This window comes from Peromyscus eremicus, chromosome 12 (assembly GCF_949786415.1).
Source record: "Peromyscus eremicus chromosome 12, PerEre_H2_v1, whole genome shotgun sequence".
NCBI classification, from domain to species: domain Eukaryota; kingdom Metazoa; phylum Chordata; class Mammalia; order Rodentia; family Cricetidae; genus Peromyscus; species Peromyscus eremicus.
Window position 1 is genome coordinate 16146325 of NC_081428.1, and position 22604 is coordinate 16168928.

General features: G+C 33.7%; 1 protein-coding gene across 1 annotated transcript in view; it reads right to left on the bottom strand.

The window, feature by feature from the left end:
• The window catches only part of Ncam2 (neural cell adhesion molecule 2), a 184860-nt gene that overhangs the window by 74070 nt on the left and 88186 nt on the right, over nucleotides 1–22604 (bottom strand). The window contains 3 exon segments of the mRNA XM_059277709.1: nucleotides 4177–4350; nucleotides 10975–11071; nucleotides 16000–16187. Coding sequence (XP_059133692.1) covers nucleotides 4177–4350; nucleotides 10975–11071; nucleotides 16000–16187 — 459 coding nt within the window.

Below are 22604 nucleotides of genomic sequence, written 5' to 3' on the forward strand. Positions count from 1 at the left end.
CTACCCAATCATTACACCTATAAAAATATTATAATATGACTCTCAATTTTATAAGGTATTATGTGCCAGATTAAAAGGAAATAAAAAATAAATCATATGCTAAAATTTATCTACATTTTATATTACTCTGTGTGTGAATGATGCATTTTTAGATAAGTAGTCACCCATTAAATCAACACCACAATACCCTAAACTCTGCATCATCCCTACAGTTTCTTTCTTTCTGATGTCTCATACATTATAAGATCTAATACCTCAGTAATTATTTGGTTGGCATTATTGTATTGTTAATTACTGACCCATGTTGCAAGTGGATCCTAAAAATTACATGTTTTGCCAAATTTTTATAGTATTTTTATTTTATAATTAACTTAATTTCACATATCAGCCACGGATTCCCCCGTCCTCCCACCTCCCATCCCCCTGCCCTCCCCCCAATCCACCCCCTACTCCCACCTCCTCCAAGGCAAGGTCTCCCCTGGGGAGTCAGACCAGGCTGGCAGACTCAGACAAGGCAGGTCCAGTCCCCTCCTTTGTACTCCAAGGCTGAGCAAAGTGTCTCAGCATAGGCCCCAGGCTCCAAAAAGTCAGCCCATGCACCAAGGACAGGTCCTGGCTCCACTGCCTGTGGATCTCCCAAACAGTTCAAGCTAATCAACCTTCTCACTTATCCAGAGGGCCTGGTCCAGTTGGTATTATCTGACTAGTCTTTCATTTCACACCTCCCTGCTCCCTAGACCAGCACTTCCACTCCAGTTTCCTTCTGTATGTCCGAATATTACTTGAAATGCATGTAGCATTTCAACAGGTATAACTGTGTTTTGTCTACAGAACTGTGCATAATAGATTGCTAGTTAATGATGTTTGAAAGTTATAATTAGAAATATTTTCATTCCTAGAATCCAACAGAGGCACCAAACTTTGTCACAAACTTAGGGGTAAAGAGAATAACTAGGTTGAAACATTTCTTTACTTGCACCAAATATTTCCCTCATGTTAGGATTCCGATGATATTTCTTGTTAAATCAGACAACTGTTACCACACAAAACAACATTAGCTATTCCTAAAGCAGCAAAGTTTGTGCCAGTTACTATACCTGACCCAACTAATCTTCTTACATATAGCAAGTCTATCATTGTGATGTAGCAAAACACAGGAGATGCACACTCTAATACTGGCTTCTGTTTCCCAGAGCACAGATATTACATAGGGAAGAAAAGGGTGACTTAAGAAAGGGATGCCATGAGACTAGTAAACAGAGTCACAAGACTGGAAAGTGCCTTTATACCAGCATGTTATCTGCATCTGTCATATCTAATAAATGTGAATAGAAACATTCGAATTTTTACACGTTAATGCCATACATAACTAACTTGCTTCCTACTCTTTTCCGATCAGGAAATTACTAAAGCAGGAATTACAAAGCAGTGACAATTATCCAAAATGTGAAGTGAAACTAGAAATTTTCATAGGTTCACTATTTTGAAATTGTAAAAGTCTTCATGGTCTAGTTCCATCTGTTTGCCCTCAAAGTTCATAATTTCCGTTTTCATTACATCAGAATGGTATTTTATAGTGTATAAGTGCCACATTTTCATTATCTATTCATTGGTTGTCGGGCATTTAGGTTGTTTCCATTTCCTATCTATTGCTAATAGAGCAGCAATAAACAGACCACCATGAGCTGAACAAGGATAACACCAATGAACATGCCAAATTTCAGTTGGGGAAAAGCTCCAACTGAAATATTTAGAAATATTAGTAACATGTGTCCTACACACACACACACACACACACACACACACACACACACACACACATGCACCAGACACACAAAATACTTTGTTTTAAAAGGTTAAAACATGTACACACAATTTGTTTCCAAGACAATATATTTGAAAATCAGTGGACTGTTACCTCAATGGCTGGCATGATCATACTCGAGATAAATTGTGGGTAAGAATACAATGGCTCTATCTCCATTGTGTGCTAAGTCTGGGATCAGATGCTGACTCAGGTGGTGGGAATCATAGGTAATTAGTGAGTTACTTAAGACTGCAAGCTAAAGCTGGACAGCAATTGCGTGGTGATATTTCCCCACTAAACAATAGTAAAACCAAGCAAGTGTTGTTTTATTTATGAAGTCAGTAATTAGATACAGATATGAACAATATGCAGTGCCTAATAATTTACAAGTAAGAAAAAGAAACAGTGCATCAACTAAACGCTCCTAAATAAATGAATAAACTGACACTGAGCACAGAGGGACATACCTGAAACATTCGAAAAAAGTACAAAGTATTTAGATTTCTATTAAATGATTTCATAAGCCAGATCTTTTACATTGGAGACAGACAGCTCAAAACAAGGAAAAATTATGGGAAGATGGTGATGTCTGTGGCTCCATTTATATTTAGTAATATTGACACCGAAATGCTAATGCTCCTTATAATTAAGCATAAACTAAAAAAATGATAGAATGGTAGATATGGAGGAAGACTTCAGCCCAGAGGCCTCAGGTTGCCTAGTTGAAGAGAATACTGTCTGCCCTTGCTCTGGGCTGCTATAGGTTCAGAAAGATGCGTGACTAGCCACAGTCTTCCCACAGAAAGTTGTATTTGAGTGAAATAAGGAACAAGAAGATAAAAAGACTGTATACAGTAGCCATCTTAGACAATATGTAAGAAAATATCACTACAAACTTGCCTAAGGACAACCAATTGTCAAACTATCCTCAGGATACACTTCATAACCTGTTAGATGCCTCCTTTCAGAAGATACCTAGAAGCTCTGGCTCCATCAATGTAATAACTATTGGACAATAAATATTGAAATAAATAAATAAGTAAATACTTTGATGAACTGCTTTGTTATTTATGAAAAAGAGCCCCCATTTGTCAAGTGATAAAACGTGTTGTCTATCAGGTGTGAAACCATGACAGCACAAAAAAACACTCCTGAAATTGTCATGAGCAAATTCAAGCAAATCTTGAATATCCCTCTGTAATTTAGAGGTGGGAACACATGTATTGAATTTGAAGCATGTCCCTGTTTTCCTGACTAAGCTAATACCTTACCAAAATTAAAGAAGCGATATTAACTCATCTATTTGTAACATTATACAAAGTGTAAAGTAAATAATCGATAGCTAACTCATTGAATATTTTTGGTATTCTTACTGCAAAATATCATGTTTGTTACTTTTACAGAAATTGAGAATATCCTGACAAGTGATAAACAAGCAATTTCATTTTCTTCCTGCTCTGTGATCTGTTCCCTTTTGTCATCTCAGAACAGGTCTGTCATTATACTTGCACACCTCAAAAGTGTTAGGATAGAATTGGAGATCTGACAAAGAAAGTAGACAGCACTGATATCCTCATTCATACTTTCATTAGAGATTATTTTAACCTGCATTCTCATATACTTGTAATCTCTTTATTATTTCCTACTATAACTTGTAAAGTTATAAGAAATCAAGTCACCTTTTCCAGTCACAACAGAGTTCTCCATTGCTAACAGGTATAACATGTCTGATTTTAACTTTTCAGAGATAGACAATTCACTTACTTTAATGGTACAACCTAAAAATTTCAATTTTTCACTTGTGTATTTTCAAAACTCAAGTTAGAAACAAACTTAATAGACATATGAACTTATGTAGGTGGTTTTAAAGTATCTGTCATTTAGCTGTCTTGTAATATCTCATTCATACCTATTTACAGAATTGTGAATAAATAAAAATAAGGACGCATTTCAGAATATTCACCTTACATATACAGCATGTCAGCAATTGTCTTTTCATGAAGGGATAAAATTAAATTTTCTCCTAGAATATGATTTTTAGCGATACAGTTTAGCTATCCTATTCTTATTAAAGTAGATGGTTTAAATAACAGAATATAATACAATGGAAAGTACCTAGTATGACATATAAAAAACTGTGTTTGATGCTCAGAACTTGAAATGAAGAGCCTCCCTTTCTGAAGAAAAAAAATTAAAAAGGAAAAATTTCAGCTCTATGTTAAAGTTATTCTCAAATAAAATAAGGAAGTGGCTATGATTTTCCAACCCAACTACAAGGAAAGAACAAAAAGGAAGAACAATAAAGAGTAAATCACAGAGATACATTGCATATGAGAGTTGATGACTCAGCGTATATTGAAAGAACTCACTTTGAACTCCATGGGAGCGTACTATTTTCCAGGTTTCTGATGCCACTTCTTTGACATCCAGTTGATAGTGATGAATAGGCACACCTCCATGGGAGTCGGGTTTGTTGAAGGAGATCTTGGCTGTAGTCTGGGACAGCTCTATAATCTTCACTCCATGGGGACTAGAGGGTACATCTACAAAGGAAACAGCCTGGGCAATGAGGATGACTATTGCTAAGACTCATTGTGCTACAAGAATTTGACATAAAGTGGTGATGTGAAACATATTCACACGGTGCTCAGTATGGGTTCCCCGTTATTCAGAAACATGTGTTAACATGAAGCTACACAACATAAAGCTTGCCATATGCACTGATAGTTTGAAGAAATGGAAGAGAACTGGTGAGTGTTCTTTAGCTGTGAAGGAGTTCTTGATGAGTACATTTTTTGAATAGCAATTTTTTATTTTCTTCAAGATTGCTTTGTCTCTCTGAAGTCTTACATTATTCCTGATGAGCTTTAAGACTTTTTTTTCTGTGAAGCATTTTTATTGGTACATTGATTGAGATTATATTGAATCTGTATATAAATTCAGATAGATTGGGTCTTTTAATAATGAGATTCTTTGACCTTGAGAATAAAGGATACACATTTGTTTATTCATTTTACAGTCAATTATATTTTATGATTTTTTTTGTGTGTGTAGAGAGATATCGTCTCCTTGGTTTATTATTTACTACATATTGTCTTTAGCTATTTAGGGATTGTTTCCTTGATTATTATTTCAGGCATTTTGGTAGTGATAGTACATAGAAATATTATTTACTAATATGTATGTTGATTTTATGTTCTGTTACATTTTTAGACCATTTGTTTATCAGTTTGTGTGGGAATAGTTAGGGTTTATACATAAGACTATGCAAACAAAGACAATTTGGAAGTGAGTTATTACTCCCCTACATAATTCCTTCAGTTAGGATTTCTAATACTATGTTGAACAAAAATGGTTAAAAATATTTATTCTTGTATTTTTCTGCTGTGGAGGAAAGCTCTTCAAACCCCCTTCCATCCACTATGATGTTATCTGTGTGTTTGTCATAGATGACCAATGTGGCCTTAATTATGCTGAGGTACCCCAGAACTGGACATCTTGTATTATCTGACATCAGTTTGTAATGTAAAACTATAATGGCTGAAGCAACATGGCCCTACATTTTCTGAGTAAGCACACTATTTTGTTTCCTGACATAATGCTGTCATATGTTCTTCCTAAATTCGGCCACGGTCTTAGCTTCTGAGGACTGGATAGCTATGAACAATGTGAGTAGATGACATAGGCTGTGAGTTAGGTTTTCCTCTTTCAGATTCTAACTATGCATACAACACATCACGACATCAGAAGACACTGATGTTTATAAACTCTTTGTTTATAGATCCTGTCTGTGCAATATTTAATCTTGTTTCCTATTTTAACTTTCTCTCATTTATTACATGGATTGAATAGTCCAAGTCTTCTTTGCCCAGATTTATATTGGCATTTTAGTTGAAAAGTTGTGCTCACAGCTATATTTGCCAGAGTGTTGAATCTTGTTCTTGTATTATAGGGGGTTCACATGGATAAAAGCATCTGCAGACAAGAAAGAAGGGAGCCACTGGGATCCTCAGTCCATGGTTTAATCTCAGTCTGAGGTATGGTTATAACATCAGTAGTGTGGCAGCTTGGAAGAAAAGTTTCCTCATCTTCCATTAATAGCTTCAGAACTGAACCCTGGGTCTCATTGGAGCTGTTTTGGCAGCTCAAAGCTAGGTAATGACTACTGAATTTGCTTTCATTTGACTTTTTACACAAGTGTTTATGATCAGTTTGTTCTGCTTATGATAACAAATGCAATTCCTTTATCTGACTAAAATCCTAAATGAGTTGGGACAAAAAGAACAGAAACACGAAGGCATACTACAACAGTAAGATGTCAACTGTGTCAATTTAAGAACTATGCAGAGATGGGATCCACCTGGTTCATTTCGATGACTTTTTTATTTCTAATAAGATTACAGAGATTCATTTTTTCTTTTGACTAATGATCTAATATGAACACTTTCAATGTGTTAATGTCAATGTTAAAATACTAACATGTGGGATCTTTTAAAATATGGGCAGCACTCTAGTATATGCGATGGTGATTACAAAAGGAGCTCTAAGTACCACATTTGCTCTTTACTTCATGAGGATTTATTGAGGGAAATGTTTGCAAGGCAGGAGCCTTCACCAGATACTTTCAACTCTAAGGTATTTTTTTTTAAATAGACAAAATATGTTAATGAGATGTCTTTATTAAACTCCTCCCCTCAAGGTTCAGGGACCTATGCAGAAGAGGAGACAGAAAAGTTGTAAGAGCAAGAAGTGATGGATGATTCCAGGGAAACAGTGTCTTCTAGACACAACAGGGCTGGTATGTATATGAACTCACAGAGAGAGGTGCACCATGAATGATGCTTACACAGGTACAAGTCACAAAGGTTCTTGCACTGAAAGCTGGAAGTGGTCACATGCTCCTATCCCTAAAGAAGATCTGAAATTGATATACACTACTGGCAAAGAAAAAAAACATTTTATTCAATGGAGTTATAACAGGTATATTAACCATACTTTATGGTCAGCTCCATGAAAAGGGTAGTTGGTCAACTTAAAATGATGAACTTGATGGGATTTTGTAGTGCTTATGTCTAATCTTGTTTGGATTGGTTATTTTTAATATTATTGGTCTTTTGATTGGATATTTAGGTTTCCATTTTTTTGTTTCTATGTATGTATGTGTGTTTCTTTGTGATTGTTGGTTTGTTTGGTTTAAGAAAATGAGAGAGAGAGAAAGAGCATAAAGTTGGGTATGTGGGGAGGTGGGTAGAATCTAAGATGAATCAGGGTGAGAGAACATGATCACCTATATTGTATGAAGATATGTTTTCAAGAAAAAAAATATATTTAGAAAAGCATGAACATTAATGTAAGTGACAAAACATCTAAGTCCTTGTCACTTGCTTTAAATTTCAATATTCTCCTGGTTTTCAGCAGCTTAAAAATTCAAATGATTATTACATTGATATATTAAGATGATTTGACTATTTGTGTTCACAATATATCCTTAGAATTGGTTATACAAATTGCATAATCATTTCAAATTTTATTTGTTCATTAACTCAGTGACTCAAATTAGGTAGTTTATTGGGTCTATCTCTGATCTTTAATGTTTTTCATTGAATTTTTAATTCACTATCAAGATTTCAATGTATCTTGCTATTCTCTGAAGTTATATGTATACATATATTCTTTTATATTGCTATCTACAACTATGTTTCATCAGCCAATAAAGTATAACACACCGAACGTTTTGTACACTGAGAAAGAAATTCAGATAGCCTTCTCTCTGTAGCTATCTATCTATCTATCTATCTATCTATCTATCATATATCTAACTATCATCTTTCCATCCATCCATCTATCCATCCATTCATATATTTTATAGACTAAAGATGCCTAGAGAAACTTGAAAATAACAACTGCTTACACGTCATGCTGAGTTTAAATCATTTTCTTGTGGTTGTTGAAAAACAACTGGGTCATTCTGCATTATGAATAAACATCTCCAATCTTCAGTCTTCTACTTCTAAGCCTTAGACAGAATATAAACTTATTCAAAGGAAATCTATGACTTGATATTTCATTACTTCACTAGTCACACTGCCAAACACTGGGCTGCTCACAGACCGTATTTCCGCTGTCCTCCACTAAATGCCTCATTTCTAAGTAATTCTCACTCTTTCATAGCACAGTATTTTTGTTGTCAATGTCACCTTGACCTGTTTAGTCTTTCCATTGTTACTGGCCTCAGTTTTTCTTTTCTATTCAGTCCCAGGTCAAAAGCTGACATCTATTTGAAGCTTTTCCCAGGAACTCCAATCAGAAATCAATTTTACGTTGCCAAGTTGTTGTTGTTTTTTTTTTTTTTTTTTTTTGAGTTCTCTTGTAACCCATATGTATTGAACTCTAATTTAGGTAATGACTGTGTGTCTTTCTTATTCAATTTGTCATTCTGAGATCCAGAAAAATATACTGCACCTAGAGGAAACTCTCCATGCATTTGTTGAGTAGGAAGTTAACTAGCAGTTAGGAATTGGTCAAAAAATTGACACTATCATTGTGACCAAAAGCTGTGCTTTCTTACAGTATGATCATGAAAAAAATCAAGGATGTTATGATTAGTTACTGAAAATTTCTGTTTACTCAATGAATTCTCTAAATAAATATCAATGTGCACATCTTTACACAGTATTTCACTGAGAGAAACATAGGTTTGTAATCAGATAATGGAACTGTGTCTTTTGAATGAACTAACTTTACCCCATTTTATGGTACAATGCCATCTGATCACATAGACCACTGAACTGACAATTACTCTCTATCTACAAAATTCTGCTCAATTGACATAGCTTAACCTCTAATCAGCTCCCTGTTCTCCAAAGTGACTTCTGGAGTTTTATCTGTAACATAGATGAAAATATGGGTGGCAGCTTTATGGTATTTATGAATTAAATCAATCTTGGAAAGAAAACTAAAACTTTGAATTTGACTGGGTCCCGGTAGGTTAAAAAGATGAGTCAAATATGACAACTTGAACTTTAAAAGTGGTAAGTACAGGCCCTGAACGAAGGTTAAGAAAATCAATTGTGCAGTGCTGTATCAGAGATTTCACTTAATAGCAATAGGAACAAGTATGCCAAGTAAGGTTCTAGAAAGAAGAAAAAAGGAAAAAAATGTTATTTATAAGAATTGAATGGCTAAAATAGTCGAGGTCCTTTTCAATTCACCACACATTTACCAATTATATTAAATCTGTATTTTGTAGCTAAAAATGCATTACCCACTAACATCTACTGAAAAGAAAATTTATCTGTATGATCTATGGTAGACTGTAATAACAACTATCTCCTACCTTTGAGCACTTGCTTTCTTCAAACTCACATTGTCCTATGTCAGTCCACTTAGGTAGACCTGTGAATGTCTTCTGTGGCATGGAGAAAGGAAACCTTCAGCCCAAAGTGGAGGTTCCCATTGTTAGCTGCTGGATGTTATTTGATCAAACTTTCTTAATACTACTGCTTCAGATTGTCCAAGAGAACCCAAAATAAGCACTGGTAATTTTTAAAGAATTACAATACTTATTATTCTGATTGCAATATTACACACATTATATATTAGTACAATTTCTGTATTGTAACATATAATAATGTATGTTTTTCCATAACATGCAGAAAATATAAAAATTATTGTAAAAAGCTTTGCTTCATTATGTTCACAGGCAAAGCAAATAGAAATGATGTTCGCAGGTGAGATCTACTATGGGAAGCCCTTTGAACCTGTTTACATGTGCTCATGCTCATTGTTAAACCATAGTGTAGACAGAAATATAAGTTGTATTTATGTGCACACAAACATGACTAAAGGAATAATGTTTCACAGCCCCTGAATATCCATTCTGTCTGATATACATGAATTTAATCTATGAATTTCACTAAATTATAATGAGAATTATGATTATAACTACATGATTCAATAAGGCTGAAAATATTTGTCAAAATATATTTGATCAAGCTGTTCTATATCAGAGAAAATAGCAAAATGGAGCATAAAGTATTCATAAATTTATATGGTTAGTATCAATGTGTCTTATCTCCATAATAATATAGAATCAAAACGTTACTAAATGTTGCATCACCATGTATAGGACATTGTTTTGATATTTTAAAAATATTTGAGTATTTTTTCTAAATAGTCATATTTCTGAATAAAATGTTTGCCTTCAATTCAGAAAACACTATTCTTCAATGAGTGATTATATGCAAAATGCCATTTACTACCAATTTGTGAGCCACAAATATCAATAATATTACCTAAGATGATAATTATTTTGTCTCATACAATTATTATGTGCATTTGATAATTTGCCTTAGCTTCTTTTAAAGCTTCTTTGTTTTTAAAACTAATTTAATTTTATAAGACCTCAATGAACAAAGTACGTAAGAGCATTGTTTCATGTAAGCCTTTAGAGCATGTTGACTTAATAAGACCTTTGGCTTCTGCTTACTACACTGGAGACATGTTCTTAAATATCATGCTTGTTAGGTTAGATTCTCCTCCAGCTTGTGGAGAGAAAAATCACAAAGATTACTCTTTGCCCTTTTGATTGCCTCTCGTAGGACCAAGTATGATTTTCTCATTACTAGTGGTGTTGATATCGATCAGTTGCTTCATGAAGCATTTCCTATGATGACAAATTAAAAATAATTTAAGATTATATCTGTTGCATTGTTTTCTCACTGAATGTTCATGCATCCACTGTAGAAGCAACACATTCCTCTTGGATGAATTACGCTAGATTTTAAATAAAACTGGCATATTTATGAATGATTCTATTTATGTATATTTTTAAAGGTTGTTTTACATTATTTTAAACAATTTTATTTAAAATACATGTTGCATACTATGAAAAAATCTCACATATACATCAGAAGAAATTAAATTTTAAAATGAGCCTTAAATATTAAATAGATTGTAAATATTCATTATTCATTATGCCAAATTCTTTGTCCTATTTTGTAATCCTTGGTTTATCACTTTAAATAGTGTTTTGCATTATGACTTAAAAAACTATAAACATTATTTTTGATTTCATGTAAAATTAGTTGATAAATTTTATTAACTTAAAATTCCATTTGAATATAAAATTATGTTATGAATATCAGATATTACTGTCCTATACTCACCTGCTAACTCAAGAATATACTCCTGAAATCTTGTGCCTATACGGTTAGTAGCAGTGCAGTTATATCGTCCAAAGTCATTGTCTGATGTAGGGGCAATCTAAAATAATCATAATAATAAAAATGAAAATGCTAAAAAATCAAGGTTATTTTAAAAGACTGAAGCATATGTGCTACTAGTACATTTGTTCAGTTATTTCACATGATTCCTCATAAAACTCTTTTGCTTATCCAACAAACATTATTAAATAATGCAAACATGTCTTTTGGTTTCATATATTTTCACTTCTTTTATTTTTGAGATTTTAATATCATCGCATCAATTTCCAATTCACTTTCACCTCTCCAAACCCACCTGTACAGCCTCCATGAACTCTTTCAAATTATAACCTCTTTTTCCATTGTTGTTACAGCACATTTGTAAAAACATATATACATATTCCTAAATGCATAAATGCCACCTGCTCTGTCAGTATAATGCAAACATTTTAAAGACAAAATCCACAAAACTAGACATTCGGAGTTGAAGTGTTTCATGCTTTACCTATTAATTCATTAATTGGATCAATGTCTTCATTTTGCTACACCTATTCAATGGCAAAATTATCTTCGGATAAACAAAGTATAGGAAAATTTTTAAGGAAATATATCATGTAGTCAAAGAAAATTCAAAGAAACTGCAAAGTTTAAGACAACATGTTTTTACTAAAAGTAGGTCCTAAAAAACCAGGCTTGCTGAGCACTTGGACCATCAATGGTACAGGTAATGGGTTTTCCTCCCAAAGCCAGGGTTACCATGCCACAGTTTCAGCTCATGGCAGCTGAAGGAGCCTTGAGCCGGTATGGCTATGAGGTAAAGCTCTCTAGCCTGGTTACAGAAGGCTACAGACTACAAAGTGCAGTTGTAGCTGAAAGCAGAGGTTTCAGAGAGACTTGCTTAAACTAAAAAGTTTTGGTTGTGGGACTTCTGTTTGGAACTGTTTGCTCAAAATTCATTATGATTCTGACAGCTATACACAGACTAAGGGCAACTGACAAGCCAGGACCTGTCTACAAGTGCTCAAAGGAACGTTTAGGAATGGTACCAAAACTCTCTTTGAACTTTTAAATTTAAAAAATAAAATGGACAATAATGATTTCATTACAATGGGAAAATTTGAATTTGCTTATGCATATAGACTCTATCAATAGGGATGATTATGAACTACTTATAAAACTGTCTATGTAATCATGAAATTATTTAAATAGAGAAGTTTGATTCTATTTCTTTTTTAAGAAAAGGGGGACTATTAATATTCCTTGGTATATTTAATTTAAAAAATATTTTTGTGTTACTTGTGTGAATTAATGTTGTGTTTTGTATAGTTCTAAATTGTAGTTTGAGAATAGGCTTGTAGGTTGAGAGTAGGTTTGCAGGTTGAGAGTAGGCCTGTAGAAATTATTATGTTAACCTATTGATAGTGATGCACCATGGTTGGGTGAAGTTAAGAAATTATTTCAGTTTAAGCTGTATACATTAGAAGTTTATCCTCTGTTTTGTTAGCAAGAAATATTAAGATGTCAGACTGAGAAAATTGTAACTATGCATAACAATATTTATTTTAAAATTATGTTAATCTATTTGTCTTTAAGTTTGATGTGGTTGCATCAAGAATTCTTTTTGTTTTAAAATATAGAGAAGAGGGACCTGTTGCAGCCTAGTGGCTGTATTCAGCAGGACTGCATAAGAGGTTGATTGGACCTGGGGACTGTAATTGGCAAGGGGGAGATCTTTTGCTCCATCCCTTGGCATTGTTATAAACAGACGTTTGGAATGAAGTTCTGGGCCAGTGAATAAGGATCCAGGTCCACCCAATTCTATTCTGTGTTCTCTCTCTGTCCTCTCTCTCCCTTCTCTACTCCTAACTAAGTCTCTTATCCTTCAATCCTCAAGAGTTCCTGGGGTAAATAAGTGTGGGAGCAGGTCCTCCACTGTTTTCCCATTTTGTTTGTTGGTTTGTTTTCAGAGTGGTTTCATTCTAAATCCCACGCAGATCTGAAATTCACTAGTAGCTGAGGCTGCCCTGATTCTGCCTCTGAAGTGCTGAGAACATGAATAAGCCACTATGCCTGGTTATGTATTTTAATATTTAGTTCTAGACCTGGATGGTTTTTTGTTTTGTTTTGTTTTGTTTTGTTTTGTTTTCATGAAAGATATTTGGCAAGAAAACAGTGCCTTGTAAAATGCTCTAAACAGGATTTTAAAACCTGTAGTAATTATCTTGGTTCCATTGCCTTTTTGTTTAGGTGAAAAGGACATGACCTCAGTTTTATACAATGAAATCAAAAATTAAGTTAACCTTCAGGGATTCCATGGGTGAAAGGTGGGGTCAATTCTGTAATTCTACTGTGCTGAAATTCTTAAATGTCCATAATTCAAAGATATTTGATGATGGTAATAAATATAATTTTCAATTCCAGTAACTATTTAAAGAGAGACTATGCTAACAACACGGATTGCACATTATTTTCTACCCTGTGCTAAAAGAGAGAAGATATGAGTTAGTGATAATGGGAGACTATTAACTAAGAGAACAATTTTGAGGTCTACTGAAGATGATTATTCTGAACAAGTAAAGTATAAAAAAGCTGTGTCATTCATTTTCTAGTCAGCTGTCCAACTAAGAAATATTCATAGGCTTAACAGCTTAATGCATAGATTGAACTTTTGTGAGTTCCCTGAAATGAGTCAGAACTGATTGTCCTTGCATGTGGCTTTTAATAAACGAGCCTAGTTTAATTAAATTACAAAAATATGTGCAAAATCTTTTCTTATTCCCCAGTCACATGGGAAAGATTTTAGTACTTTCTACAAGGAACCTGGTGTTTACAGAATCAATATAAAAAGAAGCAGGAGAGCCACAGCAAGTACTATGACTGCGGTACAGGTGTTTTTCTTTTTAATATTAATACTCTATAAAAAGATACTTACTTTGGAGCCATTTTGAAGGGGTTCAATTTATGAACTCAAAAATTAGTTTGATGCTGAATTGAGAACTTAACAGGAAATAAGACATTGAATTCATAGACCCTCCCATTTCAGGAACAAAATAGCCAAGAAACATAAGCTTTAAAAATAATTCCATTGTGATGTTATGTTTAACAAATTCAGAAATCACTTAACATGTCACAGATGGAAAGAAATGGAAATATAAAGGAAACAAGGAAAAACAAGCAAGCAAGAAAATAAGGAAAGAAGCAAGCAAGGAAGAATTAACAAAGCCAACTTAAAGCCAGTGTTCTGATCCCTCATCCAACAATAGTTAGTACAAAAAAATTATTGTGATGTTTGCTTTTGATTGACAACATTTCTGGATGTCAGATGTTAGAATAACCTGTCGATGTCCCTGTAAGGATGTTTCTTGAAAGGGTTGGAAAGACCCAAACTGAACGTGGACAGCACCATCTTATTGGCTGGGGACCAGGATGAAATAAAATTGGAAAAAGAAACAAACAAACAAACAAACAAAACCATCCAGTACCAACATTCTCTTGCTTTCTGCTTCTCATTCAACATAAAGGGAATTCTCCATGAGACTGTAGGCTTTCTGTAATTTTTGTTGTTGTTGAAATCTAACTTTAAGTCATGGTGGTCCAATAAGATACAGGAGGTTATTTCAATTATTTTTTGTATCTGTTGAAATTTGCTTTGTGACCAAGCATGTGGTCAACATTAGAGAAGGTTCCATGGGGTGCTGAGAAGAAGGTATATTCTTTTGTGTTAGGGTGGAATATTCTGTAGATATTTATTAAGTCCATTTGAGTCAAAATGTCTGTTAGTTCCCTTATATTTCTCTGTTAAGTTTCTGTCTGGCAGGCCTGTCCATTTGTAAAAGAGGGTTATTAAAGTCTCCCACTACTAGTGTATGGGGTTTGATGTGTGATTTAAGTTTTAGTAATATTTCTTTTACAAATGTAGATGCCCTTGTATCTGGGGTATAAATATTCAGAATCAAGACTTCATCATGTTGGATTTTCCCTGTGATAAATATGCAATGTCCTTCCCGATCTCTTTCGATTGATTTTAGTTTGAAGTCTATTTTATTAGATATTAGGATAGCTACACCAGCTTGCTTCTTAAATCCATTTTATTGGAAAGTCTTTTCTCAGCCTTTTCTTCTGAGGTAGTGTCTGTCTCACATGGTCCTGCCTTTGTAATGCTCTGCCCAACTGTATGGGATTAAACCACGACTAACTGAACATTCTGTAACCCAAATAAATCTCTATGTCAAGTTGTTCCTTCTAAAATTTAATGATATTGTTAGAAAAATACTAAACTAAACTAAACAAGAGCAATATTTAAAAAAAAAACTGCACACACTATAAGATGAAATAATCCAAAGTATATGATTGAATTTCCAGTACTAATTTAAATAGTTGTAATATATGAATAATCATTGACATCTCCTCCCTAGTGCTTTATTTAGGAACCTATTCTAGAATTACACATTGTTAACCAACTGATAGGTTTATATGCCAATCAAAGAATAATAGTTGTAAACAAAGAATCAGGGGAATCATGAACATGAATGTTGAAGTTAAATATTTGACTTTTAAAAAAAGAGGCAGGTAGCAAGGAAGGGTAACAAGCAAATCACAAAGTGCACCTGTGTGTCTTGATAATCATCCTTATCAAAGTGATTTATGAGTTGCATTACATAATCAGAGCTGTTTAACAAATTTACAACTCTTGTTACACACTACAACAAATAATGAAATAATATGGAAAAAAAACTTATTATTTTACCTCCCCATGTTTTCTTACCAACATAATTATTTCACTTTTAAAAAATAAATTCAAGAAAAATATTTCAACATATAAACATAGATAAATAATAGGATATTATACCAATACAAGATTAATTTTTTAAATAAATACAAAATTTATATAAATATTTCAATATGTCTTATAGAAATTTAAATTAAATATATTCCGACATAATCAATAACTGGTAAAAATATGTTTATTATGTGTTCCCATAGGCTTACCTCTAGTATCATCTTTCTTCCTACACTGTAGGTCTTTAAATGAGTGGTATTTTTAGCTGGTAAGACTAATTTCTCTCTTCGCCAATGGATTGATGCCGGTGGATTTGATTTCACATCACAACTAATGTTGATGGGATTTCCTTCCCAGGAGTAATACATTGTCTGATTTGAAACAAACTTAGGAGCATCTGTAAACAATAATATATAAATAGGCACTGTAATATAATCATTTCATTAGTGCACATATTAGCCATTTTTCCTTGCCTAGATAAAGCATTCATAACAGGAGACAGAGAGGTAGCACACTGGATAACAGCAATGGCCGACCTTCCTGAGGACCTGAACAGGATTCTTAGCACCCACTAGGTGGCTCACACCTTCCTGCCATTTCAGTTTCAGGAAATCTACCTTGGCCTCCACAGGCAATGCACGTTATGTGATGCACAGACATATATTAAGGTAAAACATTGATACACACAAATTAATAAAATATTTTTAAAAGAATTCATAATATTTCTGAATTTGTACCTTTTATATGATACTAAGGCTCATGAAAATATATGACAATTGAATGTTTACAAAGACTTAATAGTTCAAATAAAAAAAGAGGTGAATTACTGAAACCAGAAAAATATGTAGAACTAAATTTAATCTTAATATCTTGACAAAAATTAATGAGTTAAAATTAAGTAATAAACATTCAGCCAGTATTTATGAAAGTCTCAATAGGACATGGAATTTCAAATGGGAATTTAGAATATAATTTTTAAAAAGTCAATGATTTATTTATCAGTATTTAATTTTGTTCTAGTTATAGTTTTTCAACAAATATTGCACAGCAAGTGAAAAGTCTTAGTTACAGGAAAAGGTCCACATTGTTCATGCTTTCTTCTCCTAGTTCTACCTTGACTCTTATGACACTACTATAGTACTAGTTACTGCAAAACATAGATTGACTGATATAAAACGCTTTCATATTTATAAATGAGACTATGTAATATTTCTTTCTGTGCCTGGATTATTACACGATATATACATACATACATACATACATATATATACATATATACATATATGTATATATATATTTGCTGAAATGAAAGGAAGTTATCTGATTATGTATTTACCAGACATCATTTGTAAATTAATTGAACAGATTGGTTGCCTCTATCTCCTGGCCCTGTGAATTTTGTTGGTATAAAGTGGGACAGAACTTGGGAGAGGTCTATTATACATACTAGTTTCACTTTCTTTAGTATACATACAATAGTGAATTGCTATATCATATCTTTCTACAGTATTAATGTGTGTATATGTGTAACCTCCTTATTGTTGTCCATGTTATTCCCTATTCTTCACATCTTTCATATCAAACTGAGAATTATGTGAAAATTTGATATGTACTCACACTGAGGTGACATGATTACTTTTTGAGGATTAGATTTACACTTTTCTAAGGTTTAGTTATGGTGAGCAGGTGCCTTCTTTAAAAAATATTGATTTAAGTCCACTGCTTATTTCAAAATCAGGTTACTTTAGGATTTTCTGTTAGTTTTGTCTGTTCATTATGAATTATATATTTTTTCTTCAAATTTGTAGTTTGATCTTCACCCTGTTGTTTCTTTCACTGTGTGGCACTTTTTAATTACTTGTGATTTTACTGGTTTATCTTCCCATTTATTTTCTACATTGCATTTAGGATCTCATCTAAGACAAGTCAGTTCCCATTTCATAGTCCGAAAGCATTCTCTGTTTCTCATAACTTATCAGCTTCATTTCTTACATTTATGTCTTTAATCATTTTAAAACTAATTATTAAATTTGTGCTTTGACAGTTTCACACAAGTGTATAATTCATCCTGCATACTCTCATCTCCACATCCTTCCATCTCCTGACTACTCCATTCTACTCTCCTTTTCAGGACAGTGGTCCTTCTCACATTCATGACTATTCATTTTGCTTTGAGACCCATGGAGTTTAATGAGGATTATTTGTGAAATAAAGAGTGTGAAGCAATCTGTTGGAACCTGATGAGCTCAGTAGTGAATAAAAACCTGAAGACAATGATTGTCTCTCACTCAAAACCTATCAACAGCCAATACTCTAGAGGAAAGAGGTAGGGCTCATTGAGGACCTCATCCATTCATGACTGATTGTTGACTGCTAGCTTTGTGCAGACCAACAACAGGTATTCAGCATTATTACGTGCATGATTGCAGAAATCTTTTCAAATCTAGATATTTTCTTTTGTCACAGAGGGATATAGCAATTTCACATAATTGTTCTGCATGTGTATATTGCTTTCCAATACAATTTACTATAAACATTGTCATTTTTTCTAGTAAATGATATTTTTAGCATCTTTATTAGAATCAAATTGCTGATGTTTAGTTTGCTGTTTAGGGTCTCTAGTCTAATACACTCACAAACATACACACACACAAACATGTATATATATATATATATATATATATATATATATATATATATATATATATATATGTATGTATATGTATATGTTTTATATTACAATTAGGCTGTATTAATAGAGTACTGTAATATATTATGCACTGATCAGAATTGAGAAAGAAGATCAACAAAACAGCTGACATATCCTGGTGATGAAAAGTGAAAGAGGAACAAGAGGAACTCACAATTAGTGTTAGTGTGACTGTAAACAGATTCAGCCAATCTTGATAGCAGTGTGAAAAACTCCCCAAAAGCTACATACAAATCTACCATAAGACACAGATGCATCACTCCTAGGAATATTCACAAAGATATCAACACCCTACACAAATAGCTACTGAGCCATGCTCCTTGCTAATCTATTCACAATATCTAGAAAATAAAAACAACTTAAGTGTCCTTCAGCTGATAAATGAGTAATAGGAATGGGGAATGCTCCACACCTTTCATGTGAGTCTAGAACCTGGAGAAAACACAGAACTCAGGAAAGGGAGGGGAGGGAGAGTGCGGTGGAGGGAGCACTGGAGAAGGAAACAGCAGAGCATAAGTGATATAAAGGGGGAAATGGGAAGATGGGTGTGGGGGATTAACTGGGGAGGGAAAGGAGGTCAATACATCTAAACAAGGAGAGAGGAGGAAAACGACACTAATGATATCTGAAAAGGCGCATAATAAATCACATTTTATTTTTATTAAATCATATATAGTTCATATATATGTACTGTGTGTGTGTACTTGATGGCATTTGCATGTGCATACACAGTTTAAATGAAGCATCCCACTTGAATTGATAGCGCTCACTGCCAAGAGCCATAGACCACCTAATATTTTCTATTAGGCGTAAGAAACCCACATTCAGGGTATTTGATCACAGAGTACAATAAATTATCACAACGATAAGCTATTGCTCTAGTACCTTGCTGCCTCCCAGCTATTAACAGTAAATCTCTTATGTTAAAGATGCCCTCTTCTTCAGACACAGTACTTGGAAGCTGTGAGTTGGAATCTTCCTTTTTGGGCACTAAGTTTCATAGCCAAACTAGGTACTATGCAAGCATACAAGGGAAAGAAATCCAATGGCAGTCCTACTCTGTTGTAATGCCAATGAACCACAACAATGACCACCATGGCATGGTAACCCTAGGTGCAGCAATGACAATCATACCTTTGTGGTAACCAACAGCTGTCTAAATGGACTTAAGGCCTGCACAACTGGAGGGAAATCATGTCTGGTATTGGAAACCTACCTAACCACCCAAGGGTAACATGGTCATAGATTTAGAGGAGAACTTCTTATCACTCCTTTACTAAACCAGTGTAATTTATAACTGTATAATAAAACTTCATCCTTATACCCACAGGTAAATGTTGTAGAATAGAATATTTGTTTAAGTAAAGATGTGTTACTTTCATTTGAGTTGCAGAATATTTATTTAACTATGTAAAGATGTGTTACATTTACTTATGCTGCCAGCGAGGCAGCCACCAGACAGACAGACATGGTGAAAGCAGGAAACTAGGACATACTGGAGAAAGAGAAGGTACAAAGCCCCATGATAAAACATAGGTGAAGAGAAGCAGATTAATATAGGTTATAAGAGCTGGTAGGACAACCCTAAACTAAGGCTAAGCATTCATAACTAATGATAAGTCCCCACGTCTTGATTTCAGGACCAGGGGTCCAAGAAAGTCTGTTATAAAATGAAGCACTCTGTATAGTTTGCAACAGATGTAGACCATTATAGAAAACCAGAACCAGTCAAACTGACAGATTGTATCCTTGTACTGAAAAAGACAACCTACTTTTTCAATGTGTATATATACCACAATTTTATATGCATGCATCCATTGAGAGAAACCTAGGTTGAGTCTATATTTTGACTATTATATATAACTGATGTATAAAGTACAATCATTCCAAAAGTATAATAGAATATTCCTTTCTTCGGATCCATTTTAGCATTTACCTATTATCTTCTTTATAATAACCAAAATAATTTGAGGTGATATCTCGTTGTAATTTTCATTTATATTTCTAAATCACAAGAAATATTAAAGACTTTTTTTCCTATAAAAAGCTTTATTGTTTTTGTTTATGACTTTTAAATTACAACCTTTTAAAAAAATTCTTCTATTATCCATTAAATCTCGACCTAAATTTCCCCTCCCTCCATTCTAAAAAGAAAAAAAAAAGAAGAGCAGGCTTCCTCAGAATATCCCCTGAATATGGCATAACAAACATGGCATAATAAGTTACAATAAGACTAGGCACACACCCTCATATGATATTGAAAACCTTTAAGAATATCTTTTGACTGTGTATATGTATTCTTTGGTGTCTACTTAGGGTATTTATTACTTTTAATCAGGATGTCTTCTTGCAATTGAGTTGTTGACAGGTTCTACTATAAGATTTGTGATGCTAACCCAGAGGAAACTCTCAGCAGCACTGAGTGTGACAGATTCAAAGGGGTACAAAAACATGCTTGTTTATGACATGAAATCACCAGATTTGAAGAATAATTACTATTAGAAATGTACAGTGACAGTTATAAAGAATGATTATTGCTTCCTTGGATGTAAATTATGAATATTTAAATATTGGGTGTAAATACATAACATTTTAATGTTTGCTTTCATCTCTTAAGGTTTTATAACTTGAAAACAAGTAACATATTCATGAATGTCTTGGCAGAAAATTGCATTTATAAGTGGAACATTGACTCTGCCTCTTTTGGGGATTCTATTATGTTTTACTTAAATATATCAATCACCTCCCTTCTCTCTATTCCCTCCAATCCCTTCCAACCAAAGCCCCTTGAGTCCTCTTGAATTGGAAGTTTCTTTATTAATTTTACCTATATAAATACAGACACAAACGTATCAGTAAAACCTGCTAAGTTCACTTAGTGTTATTTGTATGTATGATTTGAGGGCAAGCTACTTGGTATTGGATAAACACATATGGGGCTCATTGTAGGAGACACTACTTAAGAAGCTCTCAGATTTGTTTAGTTCTCTTTGTTTGTTTGTCTAGAGGTAGAGTTCCATGAGATTACTGCATCCTTCCTTCCTTCCTTGTTAGCAAATTTCTCCTTGGTGTTCTTGGTCAGACCTTATTTCGGCACCATATTGTTGAGGATTTATGGGCGATGCTTCTCTGTCATTTATGAGACACATTTCACTCCTCTGGCTCTTAAAGTTTCTGCTACCTCTTCAATGATGTTTCCTGAGATTTATATGCAGGAGTTTTTCCTTTGTTTTATTTTGTTTTATTTTATTCTTTTTGGTAGATGCATCAAGTGGGGCTCAGAGTGGTGCAACTACTGGGTACTTCATCTTGATGCTATTCAAAAAGAGGCTGAGCAATCCATGGTGACAAAGCAAGTGAGCAACATTCCCTGACAGCCTCTCTTTTGGTTTGCCATCAGGTTTCTGTACTGATTCTTGTTTTGTGTTCCCTTCACAATGGACAGGAAACACTTAGACAAATAAACCCTCTCCTCTCCAAGTTGTTTTTGGTCAGGGTGTTTGGCTACAGCGATTAAAAACTCTACAACAATATTTCAGAATAATTTACTGTATAATTCTAAATTCCTAAGAAGTTAATTCAGTTGTTTCCAAGAAAAAAAGTTTAAACATATTTTATGTTAATAACTTGATTTGCTTTTTTTCAACCTCATTCAAATAAAGATATCACATTATCACTTATTAAGATAGACAACAAGCCGGGCGGTGGTGGCACACAACTTTAATCCCAGCACTCTGGAGGCAGAGCCAGGTGGATCTTTGTGAGTACGAGGCCAGCCAGGTCTACAGAGCGAGATCCAGGAAAGGCACCAAAACTACACAGAGAAACCCTGTCTTGAAAAATCAAAAAAAAAAAAAAAAAAGAAAGAAAGAAAGAAAGATAGATAACAAAAAGAAATTTAGAATATCTATTAATTAAAAAAATTATTTTTAATTATGTTAATCTGATTAAACAATTTCCAAATTCTATAAAATGTGTGAGTTCTATAATAAATAACATATGAGAATGAGATAGATTTTTAAAATACATATGGACATGGGATTTTTTTAATGAATGACAAAGCATTTGAAAATACAAACGGCAATCATTGGTTTGCAAGGTTTA